Raw genomic sequence first — 17,981 nt, 5'->3', positions numbered from 1 at the left:
TCATGCTACTTTGGTCTACTGTGATTATGTTAGTGTCATCTACCTATCCGGCAATCCTGTCCAGCATCAGCGCACTAAACACATTGAGATGGACATTCACTTTGTTCGAGAGAAGGTCGCTCGTGGTCAGGCACGCATCCTTCATGTTCCTTCTCGTCACCAGATTGCTGATATCTTCACCGAAGGCATCCCTCGAGTTCTTTTTGATGATTTTCGGACCAGTCTCAACGTCAGTGAACCTTCCGCTTCGACTGCGGGGTGTGATAGAATAGGAATGTGTATTATTCTTATTTAGTCTTTGTAATTAGGCTACAATCATGTATGTAATTAAGCTAGACATATTAGGAATGTTTTGACTTAGTTTTGTATATATACCTATTCAGATTAATGAGAAAATCACCAATTCAGTTATCTTACAATTCTCTCTTTTGGGTCCTATAGAGGCCTTGTCCAACCTTTTCATGGCCGCTCCAAGCTCCAATCTTGGGCGGGTCCTATCATGGCAGATCCCGCCCACCCAAGAATAATCTGTCAATCCTTTCCAATATGCTTCCTCTAAGTAGTAGGTTTCTGAGCATCCTTTCATGGATTTGTGCGGTAGATACTGAGCTTTTGGCCTTAAAGTAGAGTTCATATTTGGCTTGAGATCTTTGATATCATATTGGTGATTATGAGAGTGATTCATTGGATATCATTCGTTTACTAAAGACCCCTACCATGTCCTTGCCATTATGTATGTTGTTTTGGAAGAGATTAAGGGCCTGTTTGGTTTGAGAAAACATTTTCCATTTTCATTTTCTAATTTCGTTTTCTGAAAATTGTTTTCGTTTTTATTTTTTTGAAATCAAGAAAATATGTTTGGTTTAATTTCAAAATTTTCATTTTCTGGAAATGAAAAGAACAAAAATGTGTTTGATTATACCGTTTTCAACAAAGATTATGAAAATAATTTTTAAATAATGTCAAATATATTTATGTATTTATTAATGAATAGTTTATGAATAAAATTTATAATATAAGTTCATGGTAATAAAGATGAATTATATAATGTATTTATTTAAAAATTAAAATTAAGAATTGAATGAGAATAAAAAAATAAAGTAGTGCGTACAAAACAAAATAATTAATTTTTTTTTGTTGCATAAAAAAAAGAATTATAAACACATGAATGAAAAAAAATGTTTTGTCTTTAAACAAGGATAATATGACATGACCAATAATAACTTTGAAAAAAAAATAGTATAAATAAAAGTATTTTAATATAAAATGAAATGAAAGGATGCAATTTGTTTACATGTAAACAACTGTTCATACGGAGTTCAAAAAAAATTGTTCATACGTTAAAAACAACAACTGTTCCTTAATGAGTTAACGTAAATAAAAAAGATTTGTTTCCTATATATTAATAACATGACAAAGACCTCTTTTGCTGTGCGCGGAAGTCGAACCTGGGCCATGATAGTACTTAACTAAAATTATAAAGCAAAGTTCACTTATTTACTAAGTTGCCACCGTGTTTACCTTGTTTTCATTTTCAAAAGCTTTCCACTGATTTCACAGAAAACATAGAAAACTGTTGTGAATAAAGCGTAGCAAGTAAGAGAGAAAGGAGAAGAGAGATATGAGAAATAGTCTGATGGGGATGCTCTGCTAGGTGCAGACTCCCTTGTATTTATATTATTAAGTTTGGAGTATTGAACAAGTATACATGTGGGCCTGGCCCATGGACTCTTAACTCTGATGGGCATCCATATATTTCATAACACTCCCCCTTGGATGACCATCCCTTAAGAATGTGCCTCATTAAAACCTTACTAGAAAAACCCAGTGGGATAAAAACCTAGTGAAGGAAAAAGAGTACATCATTCTATAGTCCGTCTTTGTACATTGCCTCATTAAAAACCTTACCATGAAAAACCCAATGGAAAAAAAAACACGGTTAAGGAAAAAAGAGTACAATGCATTTCAATTGAGATCTTTGAGCCGACGAACTCTCATATTCTACACAAGCTTTTCAAATGTTGTAGTTGGAAGAACCTTCGTAAATAAGTCTGCTAAATTATCACTTGAACGAATTTGTTGGATGTCTATGTCACCGTTCTTTTGTAGATCATGAGTGAAGAAGAGCTTCGGTGATATTTGCTCTGTCTCATCTCCCTTGATGTATCCTTCTTTTGATTGAGCAGTGCATGTAATATTATCTTCATATATAGTTGTTGGCAGCATCTTTTCAGAGGACAAATCACCAATATCAAGTACGCATTGAATCACGAATCTCAGCCAAACGTATTCTCGTCTTGTCTCATGTAATGCTAATATTCCAGCATGGTTAGCTGAGGTGGCTATCATAGTTTGTTTCACAGATCTCCATGAAATGGTTGTTCCTCCACATGCAAATAAGTGACCTGTTTGAGATATTTAGACAAATATCCAGCATCTACATAACCAGTTAGATCAAGCTTGGACATAGAGGGGAAAAATAAACTCATATCCATTGTGCCTTTAAGATAACGAAAGACTTGTTTTATTCCATTCCAATGTCTTCGTGTAGGTGAAGAACTATATCTTGCTAATAAGTTAATAGAAAATGTTATATCAAGTCGAGTATGACTAGCAAGATACATTAATGCTCTGATAGCACTAAGACATGATACTTCAGGACCAAGTAATTCTTCACTCTTTTCTCAAGGTCTAAAATGATCTTTATTTACATTTAATGATCTTACAATCAATAGAGTACATAATGGACATGATTTGTCCATATAGATTCCTTTTAATAACTTTGCAATATAAGTCCCTTGGTACATAAATACCTCAGCCTTTAGATACTCAATTGATAAGGCTAGACAAAATTTTCATTCACCACCATTTTATCTCAGATTATTTCTTTAGCAGATCGACAGCTTTGGTAGCTCTTCTAGAGTCCCAATAAATCATTGTCATTGACATTAATTATGACATAAGCAATCTCACATCTCATCATAAATATGCATGAGTTGGTTGGGTCATTTTGTGACCGTCCTTAAGCAAATAATCATTTAGATTGCTTCAATCTAGTAATTTGTTCATTGTTGAGAACATGAATTGTGTGCTTTAGGCATCTTACAATCTTCAAGGAGTTTTATAGAGATATCAATCTCAAGTGAGCCATACAAATAAGTTGTAACTCCAAGTATCCACCACGATTGTCACATGTGTCTTAAATATGACAACATTATTTTATTTTACTACCAAGACTCTTTAAGCCTTATCATCTTTATACCTTTAGGGTATAGACATGAGGTCCAAAGACCCTTAAATTCAGCAAATGAATTGCTTCTTTCTATTTATGGCCAATCATACCCATTCATTTTCGGGTTCAAGATTCTCGCACATATTTCTAATATTGAGCGCTACTTCATCATGTCGACAATTCTTCATGTTCTTGGTTCATTGTTTTAACTTGTAGAGACATAATCATATGAGATCTCTTAAATAAATAATTACAGGTACCTGAACCTCTTCAGGAGGAATAAACACTTTTGTAGTCTCTACACTTTTCAAGATAGTTTGCCTCCTCAACAAGACCATCATCCTTCTCTAGGATCTATCTTTTTGAACCAAGTTTTAGGCATGCCTTAGTCTAATAATAAATTTTCCAACTGGGATATTAAGTTAGAGAATGGTATTTGCAGCATATAAGGAATTTAATAATTCCTTTTCGGTCAGAGAATGCATCTTTTGAACTTCTGGTTCATAGTGCGAGTATACGTATGCATTCTTTACAAATTTTCAGAGCTGCTTAATTTCATCTCCCCCTAATGCTGAGAAACAACAAGTAAGATATGAAATATCTATCGGTAATGACTCAAATTGATTACATAATCTCAGCTTTCCTTGTGGTATCACCTTAGTGCGTTGTGGTGGAGCAATTGAAAATATATAACGCACATTGAGAATTCTTAGTTGAGAGATATTAGGTTCCTGACCATGAACCAATTACAATGGGGAGAATTCTAATGAATTGTTGGCTTGATGCGTGTCAATGCTGCTAATTGCAAAATCACATGTCCATAAATAAGGCTATTTGTTCTCATATGTAATTATCTAGCCATAAATATGAGGCGTTTAATTAAACAAATCAGCTAGATCATTTGAATACGAACATGTGCAACTAGATATTCAAAATCATGTCATTTACCAACTTGATCAAGGTTGAAATTTTACTCTATCAATATTGAGAGTTGATGACATATATTTGGTCATTTAGTCGATGCATCGATAAATTTATGAAATACTTAAATGACTCATAAAAAGAGTGAATACGTGCACATGTATCACATCTAATATACTCAAGAGTATGCGGGATTCAAACCCATATATTTTGCCAATTATTAATTGGTCATGAGAACAAGATATAAGAATTCATTATATTGAAGAATCTTCAGGTTCTTCGATGAGTGCTCATATAAATTCATATACTTTCGCATCATAAGACTCGGGATGGTCTAACCGGTCATGCCAATCACATTCACTTTGTTCCATATATAGAACTTTCTCATTCAAAATAATGCTTCAATGTTTGAAGTAAAATTTTCTGACGTTTTAAATCCTTTAAGGATTTTGATATTTTCAACCCATAGTTTATCGTTACATCAATTAGATGTAAATAAAGTCCTTCAAGACTTTCAAATTAATAAGGAATTTGTGTACATGACAGTTGTGTCACAAGATGAGTATTGCATCTCATAATTTCCTTTAACTCATATCCATCGCATGGAAAAATTCAATAGGTTTGACATCTCTGGATTACTACCGATCCAAGCAATATCTAGCGACATTGTTTATATATGCTCTTTATATTTGTATACTTTGATATCAATTTAGGGGGGTGATAAGGGGAGTAGAAAGCATGAGATCATGCGCCAATGTGAGGCTGTAACTCACACTTTAATTCTCAGCATTCTCCCCCTAAGTGTGAGTCACAAACACATTATTATGCTCCCCCTCAGCAAGCTATTAGCAATTGCACTGCAATTTGCTTCATCACCGTGCCAATAGGACACGTCGACTGACCACCACATTGTGTCAGGAAGACTTCCGATATAAGGAGTCATTATCATGGTCACATCAACCATTGATTCAAATATCACTTCTATGATTCCAACCGCATTTGGGTTGTTTCTTGCAAAAATATAATATTATTGATCTATGGATCTATTCAAGAGTGTCAATGATCCATTTTAAAATATTGCTTTGAAATTTCATAGGCTTCTTCTAGAGAGCCACCACAAAAGTTTCATTTCATGAAATAATACCATATATGCCATTGGATGTCCTTCATGGACATTTAACCATGCGTTGATCTAAATGATCACAATTTTTGTCATGTTTGTTGAAATATTCACTTCAGGGAATATCTCAATCCTTCCTTAATATAGCTACTTCTGTAGCTTACATGATAGATACATATCTTATTATCAACTTGATCAATAATAACGATATAGTTCTTCAGGAACTATAATGTATTGACAAAAGACTATAAGGTCTTCTTTTGTTTATTTCAAACAACTAAGTTTGTTTAAATATTCTTTTATGATACAAAAAGGAAGTTCAAATACATGTAAATAAATTTGTTTGTCATAAATAACGAAAATAATTTTATAACAAACTCATAGAATTATTCCTAAATATACTCTCTTCATGATCTCATAAATATTTACACATTAAAAAAAATCCTTTAAGATTTAATAAAGATTTATGTACTAAATAAAATAGTACATCCACATATAAATGTTTCTACAATTACCCTTCGATTCTAGTTTCATTAAGAGCTTCAAAATCAATTGATATCATTAAAAAATTTTTTGTAGTATCTAGTTTTAAAATCAAGCACTCATTATAAACGTAAATTGAGAATATATTCCTTTATGAATCAATGAGTATAATAAAAAGATATCCACATATTGAAAAAGATATGGAAAAGAAACGACTTTAATAATTGATAGTTTTGAGAAGAAGAAGGAAAAAAATGTGACAAAATTGACAGCACAATATATATATATATATATATATATATATATATATAAAATCTTTTCATCATAGAACTGTTTTAAAAGTAACAAAATTAAAGAGATCAATTCAATTTAAAAGATTTAAATATAGTATATTTTATGATTTTTTCTTGATCTCTTCTTGATGTATTTCATGACCTTTCTTTATCTCTTCCACTTTAGTGGCAAGATTCAATAATATTCCATACACATCAAGGAAGGAATGAAGATGATACGTAAAGAGATGCAGAGCAATTTCTCTCTTACATTTAAGTATCCATATTAGTTTCTAGTTCTTCATGAACTTTTTTTTTGTGTATTCATGCTATGGTACTCCTGAACTCATAGCTCAAAGAGAATATATCTCAATACAATTCTTATGGACTCGTAGGATATGAATCTTCAGGATTCAAATTTTTAAAAATTGCACTACAGTACTTCTCGACTCGTAGGTTATGAATCTTCATGATTCATAAAAAAATTATAATGGTACTTTTGTACTCATAGTCTATGAATCTTCCGGATTCATATTTTAAAAATCAACTACGGTACTTCCGGACTCGTAGGTTATGAATCTTCAGGATTCATATTTTGAAAATTGCACTATGTGCTTCTAGACACGTAGGCCATGAATCTTCATGATTCTTTATTACAGTGCTTCTGGACTGTAATGCTATGAATCTTCATGATTCTTTCAAAATAATTTAATTACAGTGCTTCTGGACTGTAAGACTATGAATCTTCAGGATTCATATTTATTACTACGGTACTTCTAGACACGTAGTGAAGATTCATTCAAAATATTTCAACTACAATGCTTCTGGATTGTAGGCTATGAATCTTCATGATTCTTTATTATTACAGTGCTTCTGGACGGTAAGGCTATGAATCTTCCTGATTCATGCAAAATAATTTAATTACAGTACTTCTGGACTGTAAGGCTATGAATCTTCAGGATTTATGCTTATTACTAAAGTACTTTTGACTCATAGATAAATGATTCGAAGAAGAAGAAGAAAGAAGAAAGAAGAAGAAGAAAAAAAATTATAAAATTATAATCTTCCACATGGATGTGGTACTTACTCTGGAAGTGGTACTTACTCTTTCACTTAGGAATTGAGGAATTGAGAATTTTATGGAGAGATTATCGTGCTGATAACGTGTTGTGAATAAAGCGTAGCAAGTAAGAGAGAAAGGAGAAGAGAGATATGAGAAATAGTCTGATGGGGATGCTCTGCTAGGTGCAGACTCCCTTGTATTTATATTATTAAGTTTGGAGTGTTGAACAAGTATACATGTGGGCCTGGCCCATGGACTCTTAACTCTGATGGGCATCCATATATTTCATAACAAAAACAACTTTTTTTTATTTTCAGTTTTCAACCTATTTTTGAAAATATTTTCATTGAAAATGTTTTCTAAAATTTAACCAAACAAGTTTTCACCTCTATTTTTTGTTTTGAGTGAAAATGAAAACAGAAAACACTCAAACCAAACAGGCCTTATGTGCGCGGATCATTTTCATTTCCTAATACATGCAAGAACATCGCTGACATCATATCATTTTCTGGAAACCCGATTCCCAAGCAAACAGCAATCATTTTCCGGCTACATGTGTTTGCCTGCCTCTATGAGCATCATCATTCATCAACACCATCGATCAATGACACAAGCTTTAGCAGCGAGGAAGTGTACCCTCCAATGTTTACACAATCAGTAATGAAGAGTTTCTCATCTAAACTACTATTGCGCACATTGTGTACATATGATTAATATTTGTGACATCCTTACAATAAAGTAATCACAAATTTATAAGGGGAAAAAAAAGATTATCATACTAGAAAAATGTGAAGCTACTAGTATACATGCTTTTTTATGGAATGCAAAAATCTAGAAAAATTACTAAATTAGGCTTCGTTTTGAGTTACAAGTACCTATGTAACAGAACAATTTCTACTATAATGGGGTATCGCTTGGTTTGTAGAGGAATTTGTGATTGGATTGGTTTGTAGAGGAATTGTTTGGAGTATCGCTTTCTCAAAACTGATTACTCTATAGTCTATTCCTTTTCAGCTTTCCATAAAACAGAATAACCAAGCAGACCCCACCTTGCATAAAAATAAATATGAAGACATTGCCAGAATACACTAATGTCCATTTACTGAATCTTTCACTCTGATTTCTGCCTCTAATATTCAATGGAAAGTTTAGCATATTTGAACCAGTTTCTCTTTCATTAGAATCAGTTTCTGACTCTCAGAAACTACCGATAGTAACTTCTTCTCATAATTGATTTTAACGGTAGAATCAAGGATTTGAAAGAACTTCAAACATGAACCTAATAACTTTGAAGGGTACTGGATCAGTGGATCTTATCTTAGGGGCTTAAGAGGCCAATAAGATGATTGAAAATCCAAAGACTCTTGATCCACTAGACCAAAATCAATTAATTCCAAACAAGCAGAACAGTTGTTTTCTTTTCTCAATATGTGCACGTGAAACCCCAATAATTCCTCATGCACAAGTGGGGTCTAAAAAGCCAGCACTTCTTTTGTTCTCATGCCAAAATCCATCACTCAGAATCTCCACTATTGGGCATTCACCACTCTTCTCCTCTATTCTCTTTTCTTTCTCACTCTCAATGTTTCTTTCCCCTTGCCAAATTCATTTTCTTTTTACATTCCCTTACCATTCCCCATCAATGGTCAAGGTGAAAGCTCTGTTGCTAGTTTCTCTCTGCCTCATCATTGCAAATGGGGTTTCCTCTTTTGAAGAGAAGAAGGTGTTCAACTTGCAAATACTGCAAAGGAAACAGCAACTAGGTAGCCTTGGTTGCCTCCACCCGGAATCAAGTGAGTTTAACATGGAAAGGAAAGTTCATACATTATGTTTCTCTGAGATTCTTTATGTCATATTTTACTTTTGGATCTCCTAATGTTTAGTCAAAAGCACTTTTCTTTTCACTGTTAGAATCTAAGAATTTTTTCTTTCCCTTAAAAGAAAACACACATCATTGGCCTCTCTCAATGTTTGTCAGTCTTAAAGAAGAAATTGACTGGCTTTGGCAAAGAATGTCCTGAATTTTAGATTTCATTTTTGCATTGATGAATTGTGCATCAAAATTAAATTTTTAAGTGCCTATTTATCATCTTTTAAGAAGTGTGGCCCTTTTAATCTGGATTCTCAGGACAGGAGAAAGGTGCTATTATACTGGAAATGAAGGACAGAAGTTACTGCTCAAAGAAGAAAGTTAATTGGCACAGAAAGCTTCACAATCAGTTAACATTAGATGACCTTCATGTTCGTTCAATGCAAAATAGGCTTCGGAAAATGGTCTCTAGCCATAGTGTAGAAGTTTCACAAATCCAAATTCCTTTAGCTTCTGGTGTAAATTTCCAAACTTTAAACTACATTGTGACAATGGAATTAGGTGGTCAGAACATGACTGTGATCATTGACACTGGAAGCGACTTGACATGGGTCCAATGTGAGCCTTGCATGTCATGTTATAATCAACAAGGACCTGTATTCAAGCCTTCTACCTCCTCTTCCTATCAATCAATTCCCTGCAATTCATCAACCTGCCAATCTCTTCAATTAACTACAGGAAATGCAGGAGCTTGTGAAAGTAATCCATCAAGTTGCAGCTATGCAGTTAACTATGGAGATGGTTCCTATACTAATGGAGAGCTAGGTGCTGAACACCTTAGTTTTGGAGGCATTTCAGTGAGTAATTTTGTATTTGGTTGTGGTAAGAACAACAAAGGTCTATTTGGGGGAGTTTCTGGTCTTATGGGGTTAGGAAGAAGTAACCTCTCATTGATATCTCAGACTAATTCTACATTTGGAGGAGTTTTCTCATACTGTTTACCACCAACAGATGCTGGAGCTTCTGGCTCATTAGCCATGGGTAATGAGTCTTCAGTTTTTAAGAATCTTACTCCCATTGCTTACACCAGAATGGTTCCAAACCCACAACTATCCAACTTTTATATGCTCAATCTCACTGGCATTGATGTTGGGGGTGTGGCTGTTCAAGCTCCAAGCTTTGGAAATGGTGGGGTTCTAATTGATTCTGGGACAGTGATCACAAGACTAGCTCCATCTGTGTACAAGGCTTTAAAAGCAGAGTTCTTGAAACAGTTTTCTGGTTTCCCTTCAGCACCAGGGTTTTCAATTTTGGATACCTGTTTTAATCTCACTGGGAATGAGGAAGTAAACATACCTACCATAAGTATGAATTTTGAGGACAATGTTGTACTGAATGTGGATGCAACTGGTATATTCTATATAGTAAAAGAGGATGCTTCACAAGTTTGTTTGGCGCTTGCAAGTCTTTCCAATGAATATGACATTGCTATTATTGGGAATTATCAGCAGAGGAACCAAAGGGTGATATATGATACCAAACAGTCCAAAGTAGGATTTGCAGGAGAGTCATGCAGTTTTACTTGAATATGGATTTTAGTTACCATAGATGTCTTATGGAGAAAGAATTCTACAAAGTAGAATTTATGCAAAAATTGTCAGCCAAAATCTCAGTTTTTCTATCCAGACCACACACATGTGATAGCCATGTTTACCTTATAAAAAAGTACTAGCATTAAGAGTGTCATTCACTCATTTGTGAAGTTTTTCTAAGATATATTCTACAAGTGTGACTGCAGTTTTAATTTTGATTAATGTACAATGTGGATCTTCTAATAATTGTTTGTTTAAATACTGCCCCCTAAAATTTTCATTTTTTGTTGGAAATTAAAGCCTTCATAAAATAAAATAGCTCTAAAAAAAACATAGGAGAAAAAATGAGATTTCAACTAGTAGTAACAATACTACAAAACTTGGCAATTTTATTAGTGAACAATTTAAACATTTGAAAAAACAAATAACTCGTTTGAGTTATTTTTCACGTTTCTCTTCAAATTTTCTCACATTCATAAACACCATATGGGTTAAAATATTAGTATGTGTTCTAATGAAACTTGAGTAATCAAATCCTAATCACATTAAACAACTGACTAGCCAAACCTCAAATTACAATAGAACTTTGCAATCTTCTAGTGTGACTAATTTTAACTTCAAACATCCTTCCCTTAAGGTTAATCATCCTGAGCATATTCTTTTACTTCAAAAACAAGTTCATTTTGAAACATCATTTTTGTAACATACTTTCATATATCTAAAAGAAAAAAAAAAACTACCCAGACATTATACAGATTAAATAGAATTAATTTTAACAATCAAACATAATTGTTTTATACTGGAAATGTAAAACAAAATTTATCTAAATTGATATAATTGATGACTGAAATAAAACAGAAAATATTTTGCCAAAAATAAAACCTTTAAAAGTATTAAGCATAGACTTGGTTAATGGCACACTCATGGACAAGCCCATCCATGTTCAACAGATAATACAACTTTAGAGGAGCATAAAGTTCAAGGGTTCAAAATAGAGACCATGGCAATGTAATGCCCCAAAAGTAAACTGTTACAATCACCAAGATGATGACAAAATATTACATAACACCATTTCGACAGATTCTTAAACACAATGCCACGCCAAGAATTAATTTTCATTAACTGACATGATATTGCTTAACAGTTGCCTCTGCACAAAACCTTCTGACTAGAGTCATCATCAATATTGAGACTTGTCAAGAGTATCAAAGTAGGGATGATCAAGTGCTGCTTTGGCAGAAATTCTATCAGCAGGATTGTACTTGAGCATTTTCTGCAGGTGTATAATTGCATACAATTACTCTCAGTTTGGTGGGGAAGAAAAAGAACACACATTACTGAACATGGTGAAAGTGAAGTGAAGGCGGCGTGCAGTCTAGTTAGATGAATTAGAATATACATAATCATATCATATCATAAATTCAGACCAACACTTCAATGCAGCCTAAGGCACATGCCTACTATGCATGGTCGAGTAATTATCATGTGGTTTCATAGACACCCACTTTCGGTGTAGACAATCATATTAGATAAAGAAAGAAAGGAAGGAAGTGAAGAGAAACAAGTAATATATGATATAATGTGATAGAAAGAGAGATAAAAGGAAAAATAGGGTGTACACAGCAGTTCGGTTAAGGTTTGAGTGTCTTAAAAATGGAAATGATATATTGGGATCAAAATGAAGAAGTGCAGAACATCTATGCTACATAGGTAATTAAAGGAGCCTAATCTTCCATTTCAAATGCATTTTCAAAGGTCTCATAGAATGATTTTGTTGGTTCATCTCAGAGCAGAAAAAAGATACAGAGAATCCATTATGATTTGATGTTTTTCTTGTTCCAAGTGTTTCTGTTATGTTGACTTGTTCTTAAGAGGCATATTTTATCAACTCACAAACATAAAGCAAATTTTAAGTTAAAGAGGAATACTGACCGAGAGAAGGTCCACACCCTCAGGTCCTAAAGAGGGCACAGCCCTTGCCAATGTCTGAGGCTCCCACCGAGGGTACACATGCCAATCACGCAGCGAAGTAACTCCTGGCCATTGCTCTTCCGTTGGAGTACCCAAAACCCTTCAAGGATTAGACCACAGTTAGTAAATCAAACACCAGCACAGTTGAGTTTAGAATGGAAAAAAACGTATGAAACAGATGGAAATATGAGATCTAAAAAGAATTTTGATATTTATTCACTCATCCTTTTACACTCACGTCAATTTCTCATTTTCACACTACTTTGAATTTCCGTCAGCAGTTTTAATCAAAATCCATCTCTCCCAATGGTTTGAAATAAAAGTGTTTTTTTTTTAATCAAAGGTAGCATAAATAATACAAAGTACAAACTCACTTTTCCTTCCTATCTCCCCTAGAGTGGTGGATCCATCCAAAAGGTAGGTGGGCACATTCTTCCAATATATATAAACGGTATAACTTTGATATCTAGACACCTACCTATTTTCACCTTTCATCCACCTCTCGTTTATTTTTCAATCTCTCTTTTCCCATCATGCTATAACACATACTACATCTTTCACTTCTCTTTTTTCCTCTCCCATCACTCTCATTCCATGTGTATATAGGATCTACAAATCTTTTTCCTATAGGATACCCACATGGCTGACTTTTTCACTCAACTTATTTGCATTCTAGCCATACATTGCAACAAGATCAATATTTCATTCACATTTATTTTTCTTACCTACTCAACCTTTACCCTCCCACTCTCAAGATAAAAAACGAATACTCAGTATCAAGCAAGCAGATGTATGAGGTAGAATGTAAAAAAAATAAAAAAATCATGAAAACCCCCTTAAAATAAAATTGAAAAAACATAGATTCCTACAAATATGCAATGCAAGCACTGAGCAAAGCAGTGTAGTCAAATCGCGATCGCGGACCATCGTGGTGAGCCAAAAATCTGCTATTTCGGCCGCTATTTAGCGGCAAATAGCACGCTATAGTAGGCAATAGCGGCGTCGCAATTAGCCAAAAATCCGCTACGCTATAGTGGTGCCGCTATTTGATAACAATGGAGCAGAGTCAGTGACATACTTGAAAATGTTAAGGAGCTGCTGGAATTCAGAATCCCCCGGAAACAGAGCTTGCCTTCTCGCCATCTCAGCTACATAACAAAACAATGAATAAGTGTAATTTCGCCAGCATCAAAGTAGAGACTCTGATTTTCCCAACAAACCCTTATGCAGTAAAAGTTTAGATAATGTTGCAAACACCCTGAATTTCCCAATTGACAATAATAATCCCCCCCAAATGTTAAAATCCATATCAAAACCTAATTACTTTCCCACAGTTCATAACCTAATAGCAATCCCTAATGTAACCCTATAATGTCGCGAATTGAAAGGAATGAGTGTGAATTCTCACCAAAAATGCAACCAACAGACCACATATCAACACCGGTGGAGTAATGCGTCGAACCGAGAAGAACCTCCGGCGCCCTATACCAGAGAGTAACAATCTCATGAGTATAGCTCTTGAGAGGAACAGTAAAAGCGCGACCAAGCCCAAGATCAGCAATCTTGAGAATCCCCTTCTGCTGATCAAGCAGAAGATTCTGCGGCTTGAGATCGCGGTGGAGAACACCGTGACTATGACAATGCGCAACACCCATACAGAGCTGAAACAGAAAACTCTGAATCAAAGTAGGCGGAAGCGGCCTAGGGTTTGGCCCCTTGCGGTAGGTATCGATGTATTTCTTGAGATCGGTGTCGAGGTACTCGAAGACGAGGTAGAGGAGGGGTTTAGACGGCGGAGGAGGGTGGTCGGCGGCGGCGGAGGGGTGGTGGTTGTTGTTTTTGGGGGTTTTGTCGACGTGCTCGACTTTGAGGAGGCGGACGATGTAGATGGATTGGGAGAGCATCTGGAGGAGGGAGACTTCGCGGAGGGCGGTCGGAGGGACGCCTTCTTCGTCCATCTCGAGACGGGTTTTCTTGAGAGCGACGACTTGGCCGGTGGATTTCTCTTTGGCTTTGTAGACTTTGCCGTATGTGCCTTCTCCTACCTTCTCCAGTTTCTCGTAGTTTTCCATTTCTGGAATCGATTCAGAGAAAATGCAGAGAGAAAAGAAGAGGAGCGGAGAGTGAAATGAAAAGGGAGAGGAGCGGTGGGTGGGTATAACGGGCAGTTTTGGATCTGGAGTGTGAGAGCGCCCTTCTGTTTTTCAAATTTCCAAACGTTGTGCCGTTTCAGAATAGTTATATAAAGAAAATTTGAAAAGAGGAAGGTCAATACATCATGCCAAATAAATAGAGATACGCGATATGATATTTGAAGGAACCTCTTCAATCTAAATAGGAATGGATAATGCAAAAAGATTGTCTTGTTAAGGAATTAGCGGGGCATAGAAGTGATAAAGACAACGCGACAAAGTCACGATGAGAAGGACTGAAAGAAGGTCGCAAATGATTGTTCTTGATCGAGATGAAGGTCTAATGGTGACTCAAACAGAGTCCTCTTGGATTTTAAACAGAGTAGTGCAATACATGGTGAATAATCGATTTAGGAATAATAGCACAAAACAAAATCCAAAGAGGACGATATTAAGCAAGAAGCAAAGTGATGGCGAACAAAAACATACCCAGACTTCGTCGTATGATGCTCCCTATGGCACCTGACCAAATAAAGACATCCTCAAAATGATGGTAAGGAAGGGGAATGGCCAAAGTGTTCCTCACAACTGCTGGATTGAAAATAAAGATGAGAGATTAGTTCCAACCCATGTTTCACTCCTGCATGAGCAACAACATGTTGATGAGATAAAAGAATAGCACCTTCAGAAATCCAATCACATCAAACATGGACAGAGGAATCATCCCTAATCTCCCACAAACCTCTTTTTTCAAAAATTCAACTAGAACGAAGGATAATAGTCCAAGCATAAGTTGTATATATCCTCGTTTAGCCCCAATGAGACACCCGTGGGAAAAATAAACTTTAAAAATACGACCAAACAAAGAGTTTGAAGGAGAATGAATCTTCCACTAATTTTTCCCAATAAGAGCTTCATTAAAAGCCTTAAAATCCCAAAAATCAAGTCCTCCATCACACATATAACAACAAAGCTTGCCCCACCTATGCCAATTAAGGTCTCTTCGAGTAACATCCTCACTCCAATAAAATTTTCTAAACATGCACTCAATTTGTGAACAAATATTATAAAGGAGAACAAAAAACAATATGATATATGCATGTAGGGCTCAAGCCACCATCTTAATCAAAGTCCCGCACAAGATAAGTTCTCTCCTTCCAAATCTTGAGCTTCTTCCCGACCCTCACCCTGACAATATTAAATATTTGAGACTTTGACTTCCCAATAATGGCCAAAAGACCTAAATATTTATATTAGAACTTCACCGCCTCAGCATCCAACATACTCATACCTAAAAATGAAGAAGAAGTAATAAGATAATAGCAATCAAAAGTGAAGAAACAAGACAACAAAGATAAACGACGTACCTAAAGCAAGAAGAGGAAACGACAGAGGAAAGGAACCAACAAATACTAGCCTCTAAAAAAGGCAAGAGGAATTCTATGAAAAAAAACTCATAACTGCTCACATAGGGAACATAAACTGTCGCGTGCCAACCAAGGACAAGGATCGAGTGAATAATCTTTCAAAATGACAAGTTTGACGGCGGAACTGGAGACATGTGGAATGTTGATAACAAAGTGTGAAATTGGAATCTTGCAAACATTAAATATGCTACTGGCCAACAACTCAAAAGACGAAGCAAAGAAAAACTTCGCAATCCACAAACATGAATCATCGAGATAGTGAATAGCTGAAGTTAATAACACTTCAAGCCTTTTCGCAGTCGAAATTGTTGATGCCTTGGGGATTATGTACTATCCTAATTTTTGGCTTAATGGGTCGGTCAGACTTGAAGACACCTTTGGAAATCCTGCCCGAATGTTCATTATAGTACAATGGTCACAAAGAAGGAAACAACATATCCATCCCTTGTGACTTCACCTAAGGGAGATCAATGAGCATGGAAACTGATGTAGCACGGCAGACTGGGCTTCGACGATGACATCGCTCGTCGGATGAACCCGGTCGGACTTCTGGCGTCCGATTGACTATTATTATATGTTTCCAAGAAGGAAACGAGCCATAAATTCAAGACTTTTAGCCAACCCGAATCCGTTTCGGGCCCGAAGAACTGCATTTTAGTAATTTTATTTATTTCCAGTTAGGATTTTCTTTATTTTCCTGTTTAAGCAATTGTAAGGCATAGTCATAAGACAATTTAATAAAGTTGAAGAGTTTTCTCTTCTAGTGGATTCCATTGTTCATCATTAGGGTTAGCGCTTGCTAATCCTTATTTTTCTTCCGACTGCATAAAAAACTCTAATCCCCACTCTATATAAACATATATAATTTCCAAACGTAGGACGACCTAGCCCTCTTAGATCTTTAGAGAACAACTAAGAATGCCTAAGCTACAAAGGCACACATTGAATTAGTTAGAGAAATAGCAAGCAAAATGAAGAAGCAAGGAAGCAAAGATAAAAGACATACTTGAAGCAAGAAGAGGAAAAGACGAAGGTAAGTGACCAATGAATATGAGCCTCTAAAAAAGGGCATGAGGCGTTCATTTAAAACAACTCGTAACTGCTCACATAAGGAACATAAATCGTCGCCTGCCAACCAAGGGCAAGGGTTGAGTGAAGAGTCTTTCAAAATGACAAGATTGACGGTGCAACTAGAGACACGTGGGACGCTGATAACAATGTGCCACTATGCGTGGAAACTTGTAAACAATAAATACGCTACCGATCGACAACTCAAAAGACGAATCAAAGAAAAATCTCGCAATCCACAAACACAATAGATCGAGATAGTGAATAGCCGAAGTTAAAAGCACTTGAATACCTTTCACAATCGAAATTGCTTATGTCTTGGGGTTGTGTACCATCCTAAGATCCGATCCAATCAGTCGGTCAGACTTGAAAACACCTTAGTAAATTTTGTCCGGATGTTCGCAACAGTATAATGATCCCAAAGAAGGAAACAACCAATCCACACAATTTTCATTTTATTTTACAAATTTCGGTTTTATTAATAATTAATAATTATATTTGAATATTTAATATTTTTTATTGAATAATTAATTAATATAGTAATTTCTATTTGAGGAGTCGAGGGCTAACCCCCCATTTCATCGAAAATTGATCATGAATGCGCTAAGTCAAGATTGCGGTCAAGCGACCATTGAGGGAGACCAATGAGCATGGAAACCCTAATCCCCCACTCTATATAAACATAAGTAATCTCCAATTGTACGACACACTAAATGAGCAAACTAGAGAGGTTCAATGAAACGCACCGTTTTAGTAAATGAGGGTAAAATAAAAAATAATAAAAAAATAATAAAAAAGAAGACAACAACGTAATGGAGGGAAAATGGGTTGAATACCCATTATTTTCTTTCTCTAGTACCCGAAACCTCACTTCCCCCTTCTGTTTACAT

The 17,981-nt window shown here is 35.4% G+C and overlaps 2 protein-coding genes across 2 annotated transcripts; one reads left to right on the top strand and one right to left on the bottom strand.

Annotated features, from left to right (window-relative positions):
* The first annotated feature begins 8,588 nt into the window (after positions 1 to 8,588).
* LOC130745705 (aspartyl protease family protein At5g10770) lies at positions 8,589 to 10,739 on the top strand. The gene is made up of 2 exons (XM_057598069.1): positions 8,589 to 8,884; positions 9,220 to 10,739. Exons 1-2 carry the CDS (start codon positions 8,674 to 8,676, stop codon positions 10,485 to 10,487), a joined length of 1,479 nt encoding a protein of 492 aa, XP_057454052.1. The 5' UTR covers positions 8,589 to 8,673; the 3' UTR covers positions 10,488 to 10,739.
* Positions 10,740 to 11,357: 618 nt separating this feature from the next.
* Positions 11,358 to 14,750, bottom strand: LOC130745704 (cell division control protein 2 homolog C-like). Its single transcript, XM_057598068.1, has 4 exons — positions 13,873 to 14,750; positions 13,543 to 13,612; positions 12,426 to 12,564; positions 11,358 to 11,766 (listed from the first exon to the last, which is right to left on the bottom strand). Exons 1-4 carry the CDS (start codon positions 14,534 to 14,536, stop codon positions 11,674 to 11,676), a joined length of 966 nt encoding a protein of 321 aa, XP_057454051.1. The 5' UTR covers positions 14,537 to 14,750; the 3' UTR covers positions 11,358 to 11,673.
* Positions 14,751 to 17,981: the final 3,231 nt, after the last annotated feature.

Source organism: Lotus japonicus, chromosome 3 (genome assembly GCF_012489685.1).
Source record: "Lotus japonicus ecotype B-129 chromosome 3, LjGifu_v1.2".
NCBI lineage: Eukaryota > Viridiplantae > Streptophyta > Magnoliopsida > Fabales > Fabaceae > Lotus > Lotus japonicus.
This window is presented reverse-complemented; position numbering and strand designations above follow the sequence as displayed.

Excerpts from the sequence above, each read along its gene's own strand:
- LOC130745705 (XM_057598069.1), top strand. The coding sequence starts at position 8,674 with ATGTTTCTTTCCCCTTGCCAAATTCATTTTCTTTTTACATTCCCTTAC. Across the intron at positions 8,885-9,219 it reads TTGCCTCCACCCGGAATCAA|GACAGGAGAAAGGTGCTATT; the intron begins GTGAGTTTAACA and ends CTGGATTCTCAG.
- LOC130745704 (XM_057598068.1), bottom strand. The coding sequence starts at position 14,536 with ATGGAAAACTACGAGAAACTGGAGAAGGTAGGAGAAGGCACATACGGC. Across the intron at positions 13,613-13,872 it reads GTCTGTTGGTTGCATTTTTG|CTGAGATGGCGAGAAGGCAA; the intron begins GTGAGAATTCAC and ends TTTGTTATGTAG. Across the intron at positions 12,565-13,542 it reads CAGCTCCTTAACATTTTCAA|GGTTTTGGGTACTCCAACGG; the intron begins GTATGTCACTGA and ends TAATCCTTGAAG.